Source organism: Musca autumnalis, unplaced genomic scaffold (assembly GCF_047663935.1).
Source record: "Musca autumnalis isolate F117 unplaced genomic scaffold, ASM4766393v1 scaffold_3, whole genome shotgun sequence".
NCBI classification, from domain to species: domain Eukaryota; kingdom Metazoa; phylum Arthropoda; class Insecta; order Diptera; family Muscidae; genus Musca; species Musca autumnalis.
In genome coordinates this window covers 237,880,836-237,897,987 of record NW_027411866.1, presented here as the reverse complement: position 1 = coordinate 237,897,987, position 17,152 = coordinate 237,880,836, and the positions used below count along the sequence as shown (strand labels likewise).

Sequence of the window (17,152 nt, the reverse complement as noted above, 5' to 3'; positions counted from 1 at the left end):
TTGGGTCATTATCTCGGGAAATACGGACTTGCCCTGAAACTTTTGCCTTGGTAATGATGGCATCGAATACAAGTTGTTGCAAAAATAAGCAAAGAGATTTGAGAGCATGCCTTAACCAAACTTTTTCGAAACATCTTTCAAGAGTCTGGTCAAGTTGAGATACTCAATGTTTTTCAACGTCATTTTCTATAATTTTAGCTTTTAGCACTTAAAAAAATATTTAACAAAGAAAGCTTTAGGATGTACTTTCTTCCAGACTTATGACATTTTCATGCGATGCAGGCAAAATTCTCTTTGTGAAGGAGATAAAAAATAAAGATTAATTAACAAAAACTGTAAGTGTGGTAAAGTAATTAATTATTAAAGTAATTAAATGGTAGAGCAATTAATTAAGTATTTTTTTTTTTAAATTTGGTGTTAACAAGAAAAATAAAAAAGGGAAGAAAAGATCAGTGGATATCGCCGACAGATGCAGACACATACCTCAGTCTATATAACTTGGCATTAGTTTTTTTGTAAAAATATCATACAAGGTGTTTTTTTTAATTACAAAATACAAGATAAACAACTAATCACAAAAGTAAAACCTGAAGAATCCCACGGCAGCGGGTTCTTTCGTACCGGATTGACCCGAAACCATATTGTTTCGGCCAACCCAGCATTAAAGCTATGCTTCTACGTACGTTTAAATGCTGCTACAACAACAACAGTGGATATCTGAATCACCGAAAGAAAATTTTGCCGACCGATAAATAGCCTCAGTCCATGACTGTTAAAACAACAGGGAGGATTATGCAAAAGAAGTTACAGAAGTTGCCCCTGTAAATAATAAGAGGTTTGTCAGGTAAGTACTACTTTTTAAAAATTATCAAAAGAAGGAACCTGCACTAAAAATCTGAACTTAACTGCACTTTGTGGGAGAATGTTGGAACATTTCGTTGCACATACATATGTCAGAAAGTATTGACTTTCCTCAGAAACAATTTAGTGTATCTCAAGGTAAGATAAGATTTTTTTAACATCCAAATATTCGCAATCCCCCGGCAGCGGATTCTTCGATACCTGATTGATCCAGAACCACACAACACCCATGTTCCGGCGGCTCCCACCTCAGTGTAGTACACATAATTGTATTGTTTTCTTGTGTTGGGAGCAGCATATTCCGAAATGCCTGCTTCGGATTATTTTGGTCCGTGTCGGGAGGGAGGAAAATCCCATTGCTGTTCCAATCCCTGAAAATTCATCCTTTTGCAATTTAGTCGACTGTTAACCTGGCATCAAACCTATGCTGCTACAACATTAAATGCAGCTTACAGCGTTGTGATAGTTACAACATACTGAGGAAGGATCGCACCAGAAGTGGTGGTGCGGGATTAGCTTTCCTATTGCATCAGCCTGTTCAACGTATACATCCCGACTATAAATTGCCCCACTTCAGGTTATGGGCCCATCGTTAGCGCGCTTTTGGAATGTCATAACCGAAAGGTCTTGGTGGGAATTTAATGATCATCATGAGTTGTGGTATTCGGTCCTCGGAAACGAGTGCTGGCTAAGCAGATAGATAATTCTACGTTTTGCACTGTCAATGAGGACCCACTACCAGAATTAGCGCAGTTTGTAACAGTTCACTAGATGTAGCCATCGTGTCACCTGTTCCGACAAATCCAACAACCCGTCGTTTCACTTGGATCAGACCATCTCCCCATAAATGTCCTTGTTTTAGAGAGTTCACTAATCATCGCTTCAGAGATCTTTCCAACCCTTCTGAAAGGACGTCGTCATCACAGCTGCAGCCGGTGGCCCTCAGTGACTCAGGGAGTTTCCACTGGAAGTTAAAAAGTTGGTCGGTGAGCATAAACGGAACAAGTCGCTAAATCTTTGCAACATTAGAACCGGAATAAGGAAATTGTGCGCAAAGGTTAAGTCACTCTCGAAACCTGGGAAGAAGGAACATAGGACCTCAGTCACGTTTGGCTATGTTACGCTAAAAAATCCGAAGATGTGGTCAAGTTATTTTAATAACAGTTCAGCGAGCACCCAGGGAGTGACAGGGCGAAGGGAAGGGTACTACTTGGCATTAGATCTCTTCGTGCGGAGGAGGAAATACCACAACTTACAATGGATGATGTTGCGAATGTCATCAGGAACGCAAAATCGTCCAAAGCGTTGGGCCCGATGGAATATCCGTGGTAATGCTGCAGCCTGATTTCGCTTTTGTCGTCCAATACAAAGACCCTTCAGACTTTAGTCCTCCTTAGCGTCAGAAATAGCTATCCAGTTACCGACCATCAGCATCGGTTCCGTATGCAGCAGGCACGATAACAGCCCTGCACTCCATCTCCACACATATTAGTCGAGGACTCAACCAGAGCAAGCACTTTTTGGGAAGTTGGTGATATCTCCGAAACTGCTAAACCTCTACCTCTCAAAATTCCGCGCCCTCCAGACGGCATTGAGATCTTGGCATAAGGTATATTCCCTGATGTCATTTGTGAAAGGCTGAAATTCTATTTGATTGATCTTACCACATTTTCCATGCATTTCCATGCATGGAATATGCAAATAACCGCCACTAAATCTACGGTCACTTTGAGAGGTGAGAACTGAGTTGAGTGCCATGGACGATAATAGCAAAATTCCGACCGCCAACTACCACAAAACTCCAGGGGTCATGTCATTCGCGCATGCCACAGCTATCTGCGTCAAGCTGAGATGTGTAAACAAGGTCCTCAAGTCTCTAGCCGTCAGCACTTGGGGGGCATATAAAGAAACCACATATAATGCGATAGGTCGGTCTGCGGTAAGCTATGCGGCAGCCGTGTGTTCCGCGAATATAAGTGCAATGCCATGGAAAATATTGAAACCTTTCAGAAAGCCATCCTAAGAACAAATCAGTGTAGTTTTGGCTCAACTAGGCTCGGGATGGTGCAGCTTCCTGAAGTCCTATAGGGCAAGGATTGATGACACCGTGCTAAACATCTGACCAGCATGCGGCACAGGCCCGCACGACTCACTGCACCTTTTCAACTACCCTGCCAAACCTACTTGACTAACTTCAGTAGATCTGTGGTGACATCCCATCGAAGCAGCCACATTCCTAGAACTGGAAATCGATCCAGAGCCAGATTAATCAGTAAAAGGAGCATACAAACATATCAAATATTCTTACAACAATTGCAAAAGCATGCCTTCTCATGACCCCAGCGAACCATGTTCTTCAGGAGACGCAGATTTTACCGAAACATCAACACAACAAGATGTTGTCGATGCAGTACATGCTTGGGTCTTACAGCCTTGAGCAATCCCTGCCACGATCTATTGGACAGGCTTCCATTAGGGCCGCCTCAATTTATATTGGACCCGAATTGACAGCACGATAAGTACCAGGTAGAAACCAGCCACCAAAGGGGGAAGTCCATACTTCCCGAGATATGGGCCTTAACAGTACACAAATCAGCAGGTCGAGCGTAATCCCGTCTTGCTCCAAACTCTTATGTGTATTAGGGGGTTTTCAGATGCTGTGGCCTTTTTGGACGTATGGACTGGTCGACAAAAATATATATTTCTATTAATGCTCAATATTGTTGCGGAGGAGGTACCTGAAGGAATGCATCGGCATAGTCCAATTTGAAAGTGGATCTTATTGTTGGAGTCATTTCTTTTCGATAGATTGCGCCAGTCATTTCAGTTGATCCCGGTACAACCTAAATCTTTTGGAGCACTATGACATAGTATCGCTATAAACAGAACCACAACGGATAGTATAGGTATAAATTTCCAGAGGATCTGCAAACAGACACTTAACTGCATTTAAACAAAAATGTTGAATTTTTCTAAGGAGAACACCGATGTTGACCATTATCGAAGTTAAACTAAACTTGGACAAAATATTAGGAGATCCAAAGTTTAGACCAAATCGTTTGCTCCTTTCAAGGTTTTAGTGAAATTTGCACTTTGAGGAGGAGGTACACAAAGGAAGTTTTGAACTTTTGTGGGGAAAATACCCGTAGAAGTGGATCGATAATACCCATCTTCGAACTTAACCTAAGTTTAGAAAAAATACTACGAAGGCCAAATTTAGGATCGGATCGGTTGAACCGTTTGGGAGTTATCGTGAGCTTCAGCCACTACACACGGTGTCATACGGGTTTTTTGTACCTTTCAGGCTGTTTTCTCAGGAAGTATGGACTTTGTTACAACAAAAACCAAAGCGATTCGAGAGCAGGCCCTAAACTGAACTTTTCCGAAATTTTGTGTGGGAGGTACCCGAAGGAGTGGAGTGAAACCTCATCTAAGTCTGGTAGAAATTTCACGATGTGCAAAGTATGGGACCAAATCGGTTACTCCCTTCAAGAGTTATCGTGCGCACAAATTTTCCGAACGTTTTCGAACTTTTGTTGGGGAGATACCGGAAGGAGTGGACTGATATAACCCATCTTCGAACTTAAACTAATTTTGGACAAAATATTACGATACCCAAAATTTGGTTCGAATCGGTTGAACCGTTTGGGAGTTATCGTGCGCTTCAGCCACTACACTAGCGCTTTTCACAGCTCTCGGGCCATTTTCTCAGGAAATATGAACTTGCCCCTGAAAAAACTTGTGTCGTCATAATGATGGCAGCGAATACAAGTTGTTACAACAAAAATCAAACGGATTTGAGAGCAGGCCTTAAACTTCACTTTTCCCAAATTTTGTGAGGGAAGTACCAATAGGAGTGGATTGATAATTCCCATCTTCGAACTTAAGCTAAGTTTAGACAAAATATTACGAAAGCCAAAATTTGGACAGATCCGTTCGAGAGTTATCTCGAGCTCAGACCACTACACACGGTGTCATAGGGACTTTTTGCATCTTTCAGGCTGTTTTCTCAGGAAGTATGGACTTGCCCCAGATAAAAGTTGTACGGTCGTATGGGGGGCGGTGAATACAAGATGTTACAACAAAAACCAAAGCGATTCGAGAGCTGCTCCTAAACTGAACTTCTCCGAAATTTTGTGTGGGAGGTACCTGAAGAAATGGACTGATAGAGTCCATGTTGGAACCTTATCTATGTCTGATAGAAATTTTACGATGTGCAAAATACTGAATCGGTTACTACCTCCGAGAGTTATCGTACGCAACATTTTATTAAAAAGTTGTGAACTTTTGTGTGGGAGGTACCTGATGTAGTGGACCGATATGACCTATCTTCGAAATTAAACTACGTTTGGACAAAATATTAGGATTGGCGAATTTTGGGCCCAATCGGTTCATCTGTTCGAGAGTTATCGCTCCAGCCACTACAGCCACTACACATGGTGCCAATAGGATTTGTTTCCAGGTTTCAGGCCATTTTCTCAGGAAATATGTGCTTGCCCCTGAAACGTGTACCTTCGTAATGGGGACAGCGAATACAAGTTGCTATAACAAAAATCAAAGAGATTCGAGAGCAGGCCTTACAATGTGCAAATCATGGAGGAACAAGTTTTGAACTTTTTTTGAACTTCTGTGGGGGGGGGGGGGGGGGGTACCCGAAGGAGTGGACCGACCGATATGACCCATCTTCGAAATGAAACGAAGTTCAGACAAAATATTACGAAGGACAAATTTTGACCGAGTCGGCTGATCTGTTCGGGAGTTTAACAAAATTTTTCATACTAAAATAGGTGTAATTTGGTATTTAGGGTTCCTAGTGGTCACAAAACTGTTCTACAAAATTGTTGACCTGGGTCCACGTTTGGGTATAGACCCCATATAACGGTTCCTACCGATTTTCAGTATTTTGAGGATTCAACCAAAATTTTCCGAAAATTATTTCGCCTGAAATAATTAATAATTCAATATCCTTTATGCCTTAAAATGTGCATGTATCATCCAGAATAAGGGATACGCAAGGCAATATTGATTTCAATAGTTTCTGTTATACCTCGAATTGACTGACATTGCTAAATCGACTCCAAATTGTCTGAAACGGATTTCGTCCAAACATACTTGTGGTCTCAGACTTTTATTTTGATTTCAGACCATGAAAGTTTATTTTTTATTTATTTATATACCCTCGCCTCGTTAGCATAAATGCTGAGGGTATAAAAAAGTTCTAATTTAGTAATTCCCGTTTTGCAAATAACCCCCCATTTCCCATTAATTGTATAGGTAACTCCAGAGTGCGAATATCGAAACGGAGGTAATAAAACAAAACTTAAATTAAATATCGTTCGTCGAATAACGGGGGAAATTGTTGTCAGACATGCAATGTTTTCAATTCCAACAGATGAAGTCAAAAAACCACTCAACATTCAATTGTGGTCATAAATTATTGCCGATAATTTGAAACAAAATACAAACAATACAAAATGTTTAATCTGTGGCGACTGATTAAATGGGGAATTATTAAGTAATGATGTTGGGAGAAACGTCATCACTTAGATTTCATTGAAATACACATTTCAATACCTAATAAAAGAATGAAAATATAATTTCAATTATATATTCTAAAGCCACCATGTTGTTTGCTCTATTAGTCACTTGTGTACTCCCCAAAAAGATATTCCAGAATGCAAAAGACTTTGCATTTTGATAACACCAATATGACCGGCAAACAACATCATCATCATCTACATTCCACATATCCACATCTTCTTAAGAAAGCAATGGAAAGGTTTTATATGACTCAAATATTTCAATACAACAACAAAGAAAACCTTACAATTAATAAATGTCTCCGAGTTCCGAGAGATGATAAAAAAAACAAATAAAATTAAAATCACAAGACCCATCAATCAACCCAGCCAGTTGCATGTTGAAGTATAATTTGTAAATGGTAAATGTTTATTACAGACTAGAGAAATCAAAATAAATTACAAAATCAATAAGAAAACTATATTTTTCGTTATCAATTACCTTTTCCTCCTCTTTCAGAATCCACAATGTTCACAATGATGTGTTTAATTTTAGATTTGCTTTGCTGAGAAAGGCACAGTGAATTGTATTTGTTAACCCCTTTTTGTTTTTTAGAGGATGCATACAAAGTCGTTGTTATCGCTCGCATTTAGCACCAAACAAAAGGAAGAGAAATGCAATTGATTGATTTTATTGCCTTGCACTGAGACATTATCGTCGTTGATGGAGCAAGAAAGAAATTCCCCAAGAACAAACCACAAACCCAAGCAAGGCAATGTTTTAGTTTTTTTTTTGTTTTCTTTTCTTTCTTTACTGGCAAAGGTTGTGGGTTTTATGCACTTTTTATTTTTTGCTACTTTTCGTACATATCCTTTTGTTGTTATTTAATAATATTTCAGTCTTTCGTTATTATTTTTTCATTAACTCGTTTCCAACTTAATTAACTTTTATTAGTATTTACTTTATTCAAAAAATAAAAATATCACTTGGGTTTTGCTCGCATCAATTTGTTGTTGTTGTAAGACCAAATAATTAACAAAAAATGTAACAGAAAAAATAAACTTCTTCATCGCGACAATTTCACGACCCGATTTCTTCTCATCATTGTTGCTCCATTCCCGTGTTGCTATCACAAATAAACAAAAAATTAAATTCTCGTTCCATCAATTGACAATGAAAAAAATTAACTAAACAAAGAAACAGCTGAGAGACACACTTTGAACAGCGTTGTCAGTATTGGGGATTTTTCCCCAAATTGGGGAATTTTTATTTGAAATGGGGAAAAAATTTCGACTTGGGGAATTGGGAAAATGTTGAGGAAATCTGAAAAATGTTTGGGGATTTTTGGGGAATTTCTTTTTTGAATAATTACATCAGATTATCTGATATTTTCTAATTTCAGTACGTGAATAGTAGTAGAGCACGCGTGATGCACAAATAACATGCATCATATACTAATTGGTCGCAGCTGTAATAATTAATGACAGATTTGAAGTGTTATCATGCGGTTCGACGACTGACAACGTACTAGAACAGTGGGTTGAATTGAAATAACATTTTCCATAATTTCTATGGGTGAAGTGGACTTAACTGCAGAAATGATTTCTGGATTGATGGACAATGATGAAATTAAACTTTATTTAACATTCATTTTTTTCAATGAAAAAAATTAACTAAACAAAGAAACAGCTGTGTGAACTAACCGTTTGTTGTCTTCCGTTCGACACGACGAGCACGAGCTGAGAATTAAAACTGATTTTTGGGGAGTGTAATTTTCTTTTGTTTATTCCGTTCGTCTGTCGTTAAAATGACTGTCGTTGGGCGCAGAAGCATCGCGCAGCTGTTGCTGTTTATTATATATATAGGCACGAGTATCTCTGTTATTATTTTTGTTTGTTTTGTTAACGAACTCATTTGTGTAATTTTTCATTTTCTATTGAAAATTCAACATTTTCTATGGAAAAGTCAATTCAGCCAACTTTTTCTATAGAAAAAGTCAATTCAGCCGACTATTTCGATTGAAGAAATCAATTCAACCCACTTTGTCTATAGAAAAAGTCAATTCAGCTAATTATTTCTACTGGAGAAGTCAATTCAGCCAACTTTTTCTATAGAAAAATTGATTCAGTCATATTTTTCAATAGAAACAGTTAATTCGGCCAACTATTCCTATTAAAGAAGACAATTCAGGAAGCTTTTTCCATAGAAAAAGTCAATTCGGCCAACTATTCCTATTAAAGAAGACAATTCAGGAAGCTTTTTCTACAGAAAAAGTCAGTTATGCCAACTTTTTCTATAGGAAAAGTCCATTCAGCCAACTTTTTTTACAGAAAATGTCAGTTCTGCGAACTTTTTCTACTCCGAAACAATATGATGTATTAAGTAACAACGGCCAGGAGAAATCCTTCAGTCGGGTATTATTGTGCGGCTACCTGTATGATTGTGGTATGCAGTTTTTGTTTATCTACACCACACCTGTCATCTGTCTGTCATCATCTTCTTTCACAAGACAATTATCAAATTATCATAATTAACAAAATTATCAAAAAATCAAGTAGAAAGATATTAAAAAAAAAAGAATTAAATTTAATTTAAAAAATTCTTTTAAGTCACAACAACAAAAATAAAACTTAAAAAAATATATCAAATCATCTGTCTGGCGTTAGGTAAGAGTCTGCAAGAAATATTTTTCTTCTGAAAACCGATAAAATACAAATGTTTTATTATCTATTAGCAAAATAATATTAATATAAACAATATTTATTATGAAAATGGTGGCCACTGGCATTTTTTATATATATTTTAATTGATGTTTAATTTCGTTTTTAAACTGTATGCTATATTCACAGCTCTATGTGAAAATTTTGAACTAAATCAAAATTTGATACTAAATCACAGAATTTAGGGGTCGATTATGGATAGCAACTCAACTGCAGTTGCGGTGCCAGAAGAGAAGACCATACAATTAAAATAAGCCAAAAAAAAGCGGAAATATTTGTCAAATTCATTCAATATCAGTGTTTTTAAACTTAAGGTATTAATTTAATTGTAAAAAGTTTGAATTTCAAAGCAGAAATAGAAAGTTCTCTCATTAAATTTGTTGTCGGCAACGCAACTGGAGTTGGGTTGCTATCCATAATCGACCACTTAGTTCGAAATTTTCACATAGAGCCTATTTCCCAAACACCACTTCCCAACCTTCATTTTCATACCCAATCCAAGTTTCTTTGTTAAATCCAATTACAATACAATTGGTACTAAATTTGGTAATTTTGAATACTTTTTCGAATTTCCAAAAACCCACCTTATTCTCATTCCAAATTTCAGAATTCTAGCTCTTCCCGTTTGCCATATTACCATACTATATTTTAGTACTTTTCCCAAACCCAGCCTTATCTCACCCACCCCTACCAACACACACCAACAGATAAAAAAACATCGTGTGATCATACAAATCGCGATCGATCGCATGCACAACATATACAAAATCAATCTCATATATGTCATCATTAATTTACAAAATCAACATATTTTATCATTTTTTCAATGAGAACAATTCAAAAGAAAATGGAAAATATTTCGTTATTATTATTAAAAAAATAGCAACAAGCAATATGATAGGAAATTGATCTAGATTCAATTTTTAGATACTCATACAGCTGTGTTCAAAATAATAGGAGTGCTCATTCACAATCGAATACACATGGTTAACTTACCCATTTTGGTTTATTTTGAATTTATTTAACATTTGCTCTGTTCCGAACCTGCACGAAGCTACTATTTTTTACTACGATAACATTTTTTCCTTTATGTTATCGGAAAAAATAGTAAAAATTAGTAGATTCTTGCAGTACTGGAACAGACCAATTGTTGACATCCCAACAGTTAATTCATCAGCAGAAATGTGGTAATCTGTTTTAAATTATTTACTGTTTACACCAACATTATAAATCGCCTTCAAATTTGTTGTTCAAATAGGAAACTTATTGGGAAACTCAATCGATTTTGTAGTCAGAACTTTAGTGATTAGAGTTTTTTGATGCTCTGGCTATTATCTGGAACAATATATAATGATCGGTATCCCGGAAATTCGTGTATTTTGATCCTTGAGCCAAGTTAAAGCCGGATTCCATTAACTCTTTACGTAAGGATCGGTTAAAAAACCGTATCTATAAGGCATTAATTTCTCGATCAAGTGATGTTTTGAGGGCCTTAGCATCTTAACTGCACGCAGAATTGATTATATGGTTCATTTTTGAATAATTGGATGATTGGCACATATGAGACAAACGCTTTGTTGAGAAGGAAACTTTAAAGACAAACTTTTGAAGTTGGCCTAATACCCCGTTTATATATAACCGGATTTAACAAACCGACTGGGTTTTAAATGTCAATTCCATTGCTTATATTTCAAACAAATCCTTATAAAGAAGGTTAACCCTGAAAAAAGCTCTAATATAAACAGCATATTAGTTTATTTTTATTAGGTTTTGCATAGTATAATAAACAGTTTTCTAATGAAACTAACCTAAATGAAGTATTTTTGATCGAAAAACGTAAGATTATATTGAAAAAAATATTACGGCGTATACCAACCATAGTGCAATCCCAGCCTGCTTATCACTAAATGGTTCAAAGTACATTTCAACCGTTCACGTTTTAAACATTTTTTGAATAGAATCGAATTTGATTGCATACACATGGTTAGCCCCCCCAAGGACTTCTAAATATTATTTGGTTGGGGAATAAATTCCTTATAGATACGCTTTTTTTGGCCGATCCTTAACTTAAGGGCTAATGTAAATTGTCTTAAACTAGGATCAACGATCAAAATACACAAATTTATGGGATACCAATCATTATATATTGTTAGAGATAACATCCATAGCATCAAACAAATCTAATCGTTAAAGCTTTTGTCTACAAAATCCATTGAATTGCCCATTAAGTGCTCAATTTATGGAAAAAATTTCTGCAAGGACAATCGCCTGTTTTTGGCTACCTCCAAAGGACTTTTGTTTTCAAACAGCCATCAAATCTATTGGAATTACTACTGTTAACTAAAATATTGACAATTTTGATCCTAAACTCAACTAAAACTATTTTTATCGTCCTTTTTCTTTCACACTCCTATTTTTTTGAACAAAAACTTTAAACACGATTTATAATGTTGGTGTAAACAGTAAATAATTTAAAGCAGATTGTCACATTTCTGCTGATGAATGAACTGCTGGGAATCAACAATGTTAAATAAATTCAAAATAAACCAAAATGGATAAGTTTAACCATATTTTTTTACATATTTCTTTTTTTGTATGGGCGCTCCTATTATTTTGAACGCAACTGTATGTCATCATTAATTTACAAAATCAACATATTTTTTCAATTGGTCTGTTCCTTTACTTCTGAAAATGGTAAAACCGGCAAAAGTAGTAAAAGTTGAAAACTGCTCCCATATGAATTTTATTGTCTCTGAAGTAAAGGAACGCTTTTCGAGTAAAAAGTTGTAAAACTTGAAGATTCTTGAACGTAAAGGAACAGGGCTAATGAGAACAATTCAAAAGAAAATGGAAAATATTGAGTTATTATTATTATAGAAGCTGGTTAGTTAACACCAAATCATCTGCTGAAACGATTTCGTCAATTTGGAGAATTTGTACTAATTGTGGTTGTATGGTGGTAGTATCGAGATCCTCTCCTTGGGTGGTGGTTGTTTTGTTGGTGGTGTTAATTTTTTTTATGCAGCGGGGTTTCAGTTTTTTTATAGTTTTTTCCGCTTTGTTAAATGACTCTAACTGACACAAGATCTTCAGTTAAAATAAGAAAAAACCTCTCCGAAGAGTTTTGTACCGAAAGAGCTTCCAGGCAACGAGACAGCCTTTCGTGTGATCTTTTCAACATCCTGCTAGAAAAGGTTATACGAGAGGCAAACCCCAAAGAAGTGGCACAATCTGCACCAATTGTCACATGTTACTTGCTTATGCTGATGATATAGACATCATGGGCCGATCAGTAAAAGAAGTAACTGATACCTTTATGAAGGTCGAAGGAGAATCTGCTAAAGTGGGTCTGGCGGTAAATGGTGAGAAGACCAAGTTGATGGCGTCGACGCGCAATGCGTCCATTGAGCTCGGACCGACTGTGGAAGTTGGTTCCTATAATATTGAGGTAGTAAAAAACTTCGTCTACCTCGGCACCTCCGTAAACAAAACAAACGACATCAGTTGAAATAAAAAGAAGAATTGTATTGGCCAACAGATGCTACTTTGGTTTAAGTAAGCAGTTTAAAAACAAAGCCACATCTCGTCAAACAAAAATAACGCTCTACAAAACACTGATACTACCCGTGCTGATGTATGGCTCCGAAGCCTGGGCACTTGCGCAAGCAGACATGGCAGTGCTTGGTGTGTTTGAGAGAAAAATTCTTCGAAAGATCTACGGACCAATCTGCGTTGACGGTGAATATCGACGTCGCATGAACTACGAGCTGTATCTGCTATACAACGACATCAATATTGTTAAACGTATCGAGATGCAGCGATTGCGTGGGCTAGACCGTATCATGAGAATGAGCGATGATGAACCCGCTAAAATGGCGTATGAATACATGCCACATGGCGGTGCACGCAGAATCGGCAGGCCTAAGCTTCGATGGAGCATACAAATTGATGAAGAAATGAAAAGGGGCGGTATTCCGAAAAGTCAAGCGAAAAACAGAGGAATGGAGATCTTTTCTTAGTTCGGTCTATGGAACAAATGTTCTGTAATGGGCCAACTAAAGCTTTGTTCCTTTACTTTTTTAATGGTAAGGGTGGTAAAAGAGAAAAGCGTCAAAATTGCTCAAAATTGCTCTATCATGAACATTTTTACCAGAAAAGTAAAGGAACGGAAAAATGGTTAGATCTGGCAGCAATGTCAAAAAGAAACATAAAAAATCAATTTTCCTGTTTTATTTCACAATTTTTAATTTAAGCTGTGTTCCTTTACTTACCTGAGGTTACCTGAGCGAAAATGGCTTTCACTTCTACCACAGGCTACCAGAAAATTTCTGCAGGTAAAAAATGCAGAACTGATTTTTCGACTTTTGTTTGACGATTATATCACAATGAGGAGAAAATGGACGAAAAACAGAAGAAAAAGTCGAACGCTGACAAAACTAAATTAAAAACTGTGAAATAAAAGACGAAAATTGATTTTTTTATGTTTCTTTTTGATATTGCTGCCAGATCTACAATTTTTCCGTTCCTTTACTTTTTTGGTAAAAATGTTTATGAGAGAGCAATTTTGACACCTTTCTCTTTTACCACTCTTACCATTAAAAAAGTAAAGGAACAAAGCTTAAAGCTGAAAACAGATACAACGTTTGATTGAAGTTTTGCGTTGGGCGTCGAGAAAAAACAACAACAACAGGGCGACGACGATACCAAAGTCCAGCGTTTATCTGTTTGTCGGCATATATTTCAAATGAATTTGAATTATTCGGCATCATGCCCAACAGTGTAAAAACGGCCAAAACGACAAAACTTTACCCAAACGTTGTACAGTAATTTTTGGTTACCTGCATTATTCATAGCTGCCTTTTGGCGTTACCTGACCAAAATTCAGTTTATAGGCTACTATTCCCTAGATTCCGTTCAAGATATTATGTTTTAGTGCACATTCAATAGCTGCATTTTCGGCATAGCTGCATCAAAATTTTGGTGATTTTACTTAAATTTGGTTGTAAAATTTACATATACAGTTGAACCTCGATTATCCGTGAATCGATTATCCGGGAACCTCCATTATCCGTGATAGAAAAGAAATGTTGGATTTTTTTCATTTCTTCTATTTTTTGTTATAAACTTCATTACCCGGGAGTAAAAACACACTCTCCAATTAATTTGATTAAGCAAACAATGGATAAACAAACGAAAACTTGAAATTCTTTCGTATTACACAAATTGTTTATTTATAATATCACAAAAACATGGGAAAAGGCAATTCCGATGAACACGGTGATGATGATATTATGTATCCTTCTAAAATTTGGTGGATTACAGTAACAAATTTAATAAAAAACTGCAGATTTTCATATAATTGTACAATGTTATGCAACTTTTACTTAAAAATATGTTCAAAAACTGCATAAAAGCATTGCCTCCATTATCCGGGAAAATCGATTATCCGTAATGCCTCCGGTCCCGACCATCACGGATAATCGAGGTCCGACTGTATCTGCACAAAAAAAATTAATTTTTTTGCGATCTCAAAACAAAGGTAAAATTCAACCACTCTGATTTTGTACTGATCAGAAGTGTGCAAATCAAATACAACACAAGAAAAGATAATGAACTGTAAAAAATTGTAACGTTTTCTCTCCCGAACTTAAAATGTCTCTCACTTTATTATTTCAATATTGCTTATAGCTGCACATCATATGCACGTAAGTAATATTGAAGATATCGGCCTTGTTGGGCAGGTAAGCGAATTTAAGCTTCCTGCATTTTGGGGATAGCTGCACAAGAAGTCGTGCAATTTTTGATTGTGCAGGTAAGCAAAAAATACTGTATGTGTTTCCAGCTTTAGTTTTGTCAGCGTTCGACTTTTTCTTCTGTTTTTGTCCACTTTCTTTTTCATTGTGAAATAATCGTCAAACAAAAGTCGAAAAATCAGTTCTGCAACACCCATTGTAAGCAGGCCATTATTACACATATTGAGAGAGAATATTTTATATGAAGCACCCTGTTACCAATTGCTTTGTGCACTAGCTGTCAAATAAATAACTTCGTTATCTGTTTACATTCACAACAAAAAAAATTAAAAATTTGCGGATGTGATTCAGTTTTTGTTTTGTGCTACTTGTTAGAAAGAAGAAACAAAAGAAAATACATTTTTGAGCGGGTGTTCGGAAAGTTTGTAAGTATTTAGCTCAAAACCACTCTTGTTTGTAAAAATGTATAATTTTCTTACAATTATCGGCTGGAATGCAGTTTAAAAGCTCCACCCGCATTGAGGTTTATAGCACTAAAACATATCAATTCTTTCTCGAGATGTGAGCTACTTCAATCCTTTAGACCTGAACTTCCCAAGACATGAAAGTGTGTCTTGAAATAGAATGCATCCACTTGTGTTTATTTTATTCTCATCTTTTTGTCTTCTTTTGTTTCCACAGCATCTCTTCGAGTCCTACTCGAAAACTATGGCCAAAAGCATGAAAAGTATGAAAATGCCGCCAATGGGTGGGCAACAAGCAAATCCCGTTTCCCCGGACACAGAAAGTCCAACCGGCTTGGTTATACCCATTATCAAGACAAAGGATTGTCCCAAGCAACTACCCATTTATACTGCGGCCTTAAGTAAACCAGCCGAGGATTATTTAGCTGCTGAAGATTTAGATAACATACAATTGGAATTGGAAAAACTACTCTCCAGTGTGGCACTACGCTATCGTGTACTAAAGTTGGAATATGAAAATCTCGACAAAGATGATAAAAACAAAGATAAGAAGAGTAAACATTCATTGCAACTGTTGAGTGGCCAAGCGGGAGATAAACAACCAACATCACCAGCAACGGCCATGACCAGTAGTGGAAAACGTAAGCGGGATGAAACTTCAATGGTGCGCAAACCTAAACACACCACCCTAAAACATGCTAAAAATCTACACAATAAAAATAGTCCATTGGCACAACAGACAGATGATAGCATGGATTGTGTTCCAGGTGTACATGGTGCCGGTAGAGATGTTCAGAAACCCATACCTGCCAAAATTGATACTCCCAATAAATTTTGGCTTTCCGTGGAACCATATTGTATGCCCTTGACAAATGAGGATTTACGGTTGTTAGATGATTTAATGGAGCAATATAATGGTCCTTTAGTGCCCCCTATACCTGAACTGGGGCCTCATTATTCTACCATATGGGCGGCGGAGGATATGAAAGAAATACAACAGGGATCAAATCCCAACACCAATAATCGTTTGAAGCCACAAAATAATGGTGGTGTTAGCAATATGCTGAAGAAGGCGGATTCCATTGTAGATGAATGTGTGACAGGGCCGTTGACCCAGCGTTTGGTTTCTGCTTTGATGGAGGAACAGTTGATTACAAATCCCGCAGATGTGGTGGCTGATAATAGTAACAGTAGCAGCGAAAATACCCATTCCTCGGCGGCAATGAGTTTCCGTTCTTTGTCAATGCTGCGCAATTGTATTGGCATTGAGAAGCGTGTCAAGAAGGAGCTGATCGAACAGGGCATCTTGGATATATCCGATTTTCCCAATAATGACGAGGATGAAATCCATGCTGAAATAAAACGTTTAGTTGCTGAACTCTCAGCCATAGCCGAGTACAACAGTAATGCCTTGAAACGCTTACATGAAGCTGCCACAGAAGAAATAAAACGCCTAGAAGTTAAACGTAAGCTAGATGCCATTGATCAGGAAATATTGGAAACCTACAAAAGGACACTACAGACAAAGGCAAAACGTAAACCTCTTTCGCCAGAGGAGCAGCAGGAAATTTATCGTTTAACAGCAGAACAAAAGACCCTTTCCGATCAATTGGAACGTATGCAATCTCAGCAGTTTCCAATGGAATAGTAACACATAGAATATTGGTGAATATTGTAAAGTCTCAGAGGAAATTTAGAAGGTATTAACAAATTAGATGTATTTTCAAATGAAATTGAACTTTTGGTCTATATATACAAAATCAATATTTTTTTCTTCAAATCTATATAAACTGCCTATTTAATAAAGAATATTTTGAAAATTAATTAAATGGAG

General features: G+C 36.8%; 2 protein-coding genes across 4 annotated transcripts in view; one reads left to right on the top strand and one right to left on the bottom strand.

Moving 5' to 3' along the window:
• The window catches only part of LOC141399149 (solute carrier family 53 member 1-like), a 70,682-nt gene that overhangs the window by 53,375 nt on the left and 155 nt on the right, over window positions 1-17,152 (bottom strand). The window contains exon 1 of one of the 2 annotated variants that reach the window (XM_073977323.1): window positions 6,883-7,619. The exons of the other annotated variant lie outside the window; for it this stretch is intronic. The gene's annotated coding sequence lies outside the window, so the exon portion shown is untranslated. Of the gene's footprint in view, window positions 1-6,882; window positions 7,620-17,152 lie in introns of those variants that run through there. 2 annotated transcript variants of the gene reach the window in all.
• On the top strand, window positions 8,909-17,142 carry Ada3 (transcriptional adaptor 3). Of its 2 annotated transcripts, none has more exons than XM_073977327.1 (2): window positions 8,909-9,047; window positions 15,536-17,142. In XM_073977327.1, the coding sequence occupies exon 2, from the start codon at window positions 15,563-15,565 to the stop codon at window positions 16,964-16,966; it is 1,404 nt and encodes a 467-aa protein (XP_073833428.1). In that variant the 5' UTR covers window positions 8,909-9,047; window positions 15,536-15,562; the 3' UTR covers window positions 16,967-17,142. The 2 variants fall into 2 exon arrangements, with proteins under 2 accessions (XP_073833428.1, XP_073833427.1); XM_073977326.1 differs by lacking the exon at window positions 8,909-9,047 and adding an exon at window positions 15,129-15,279.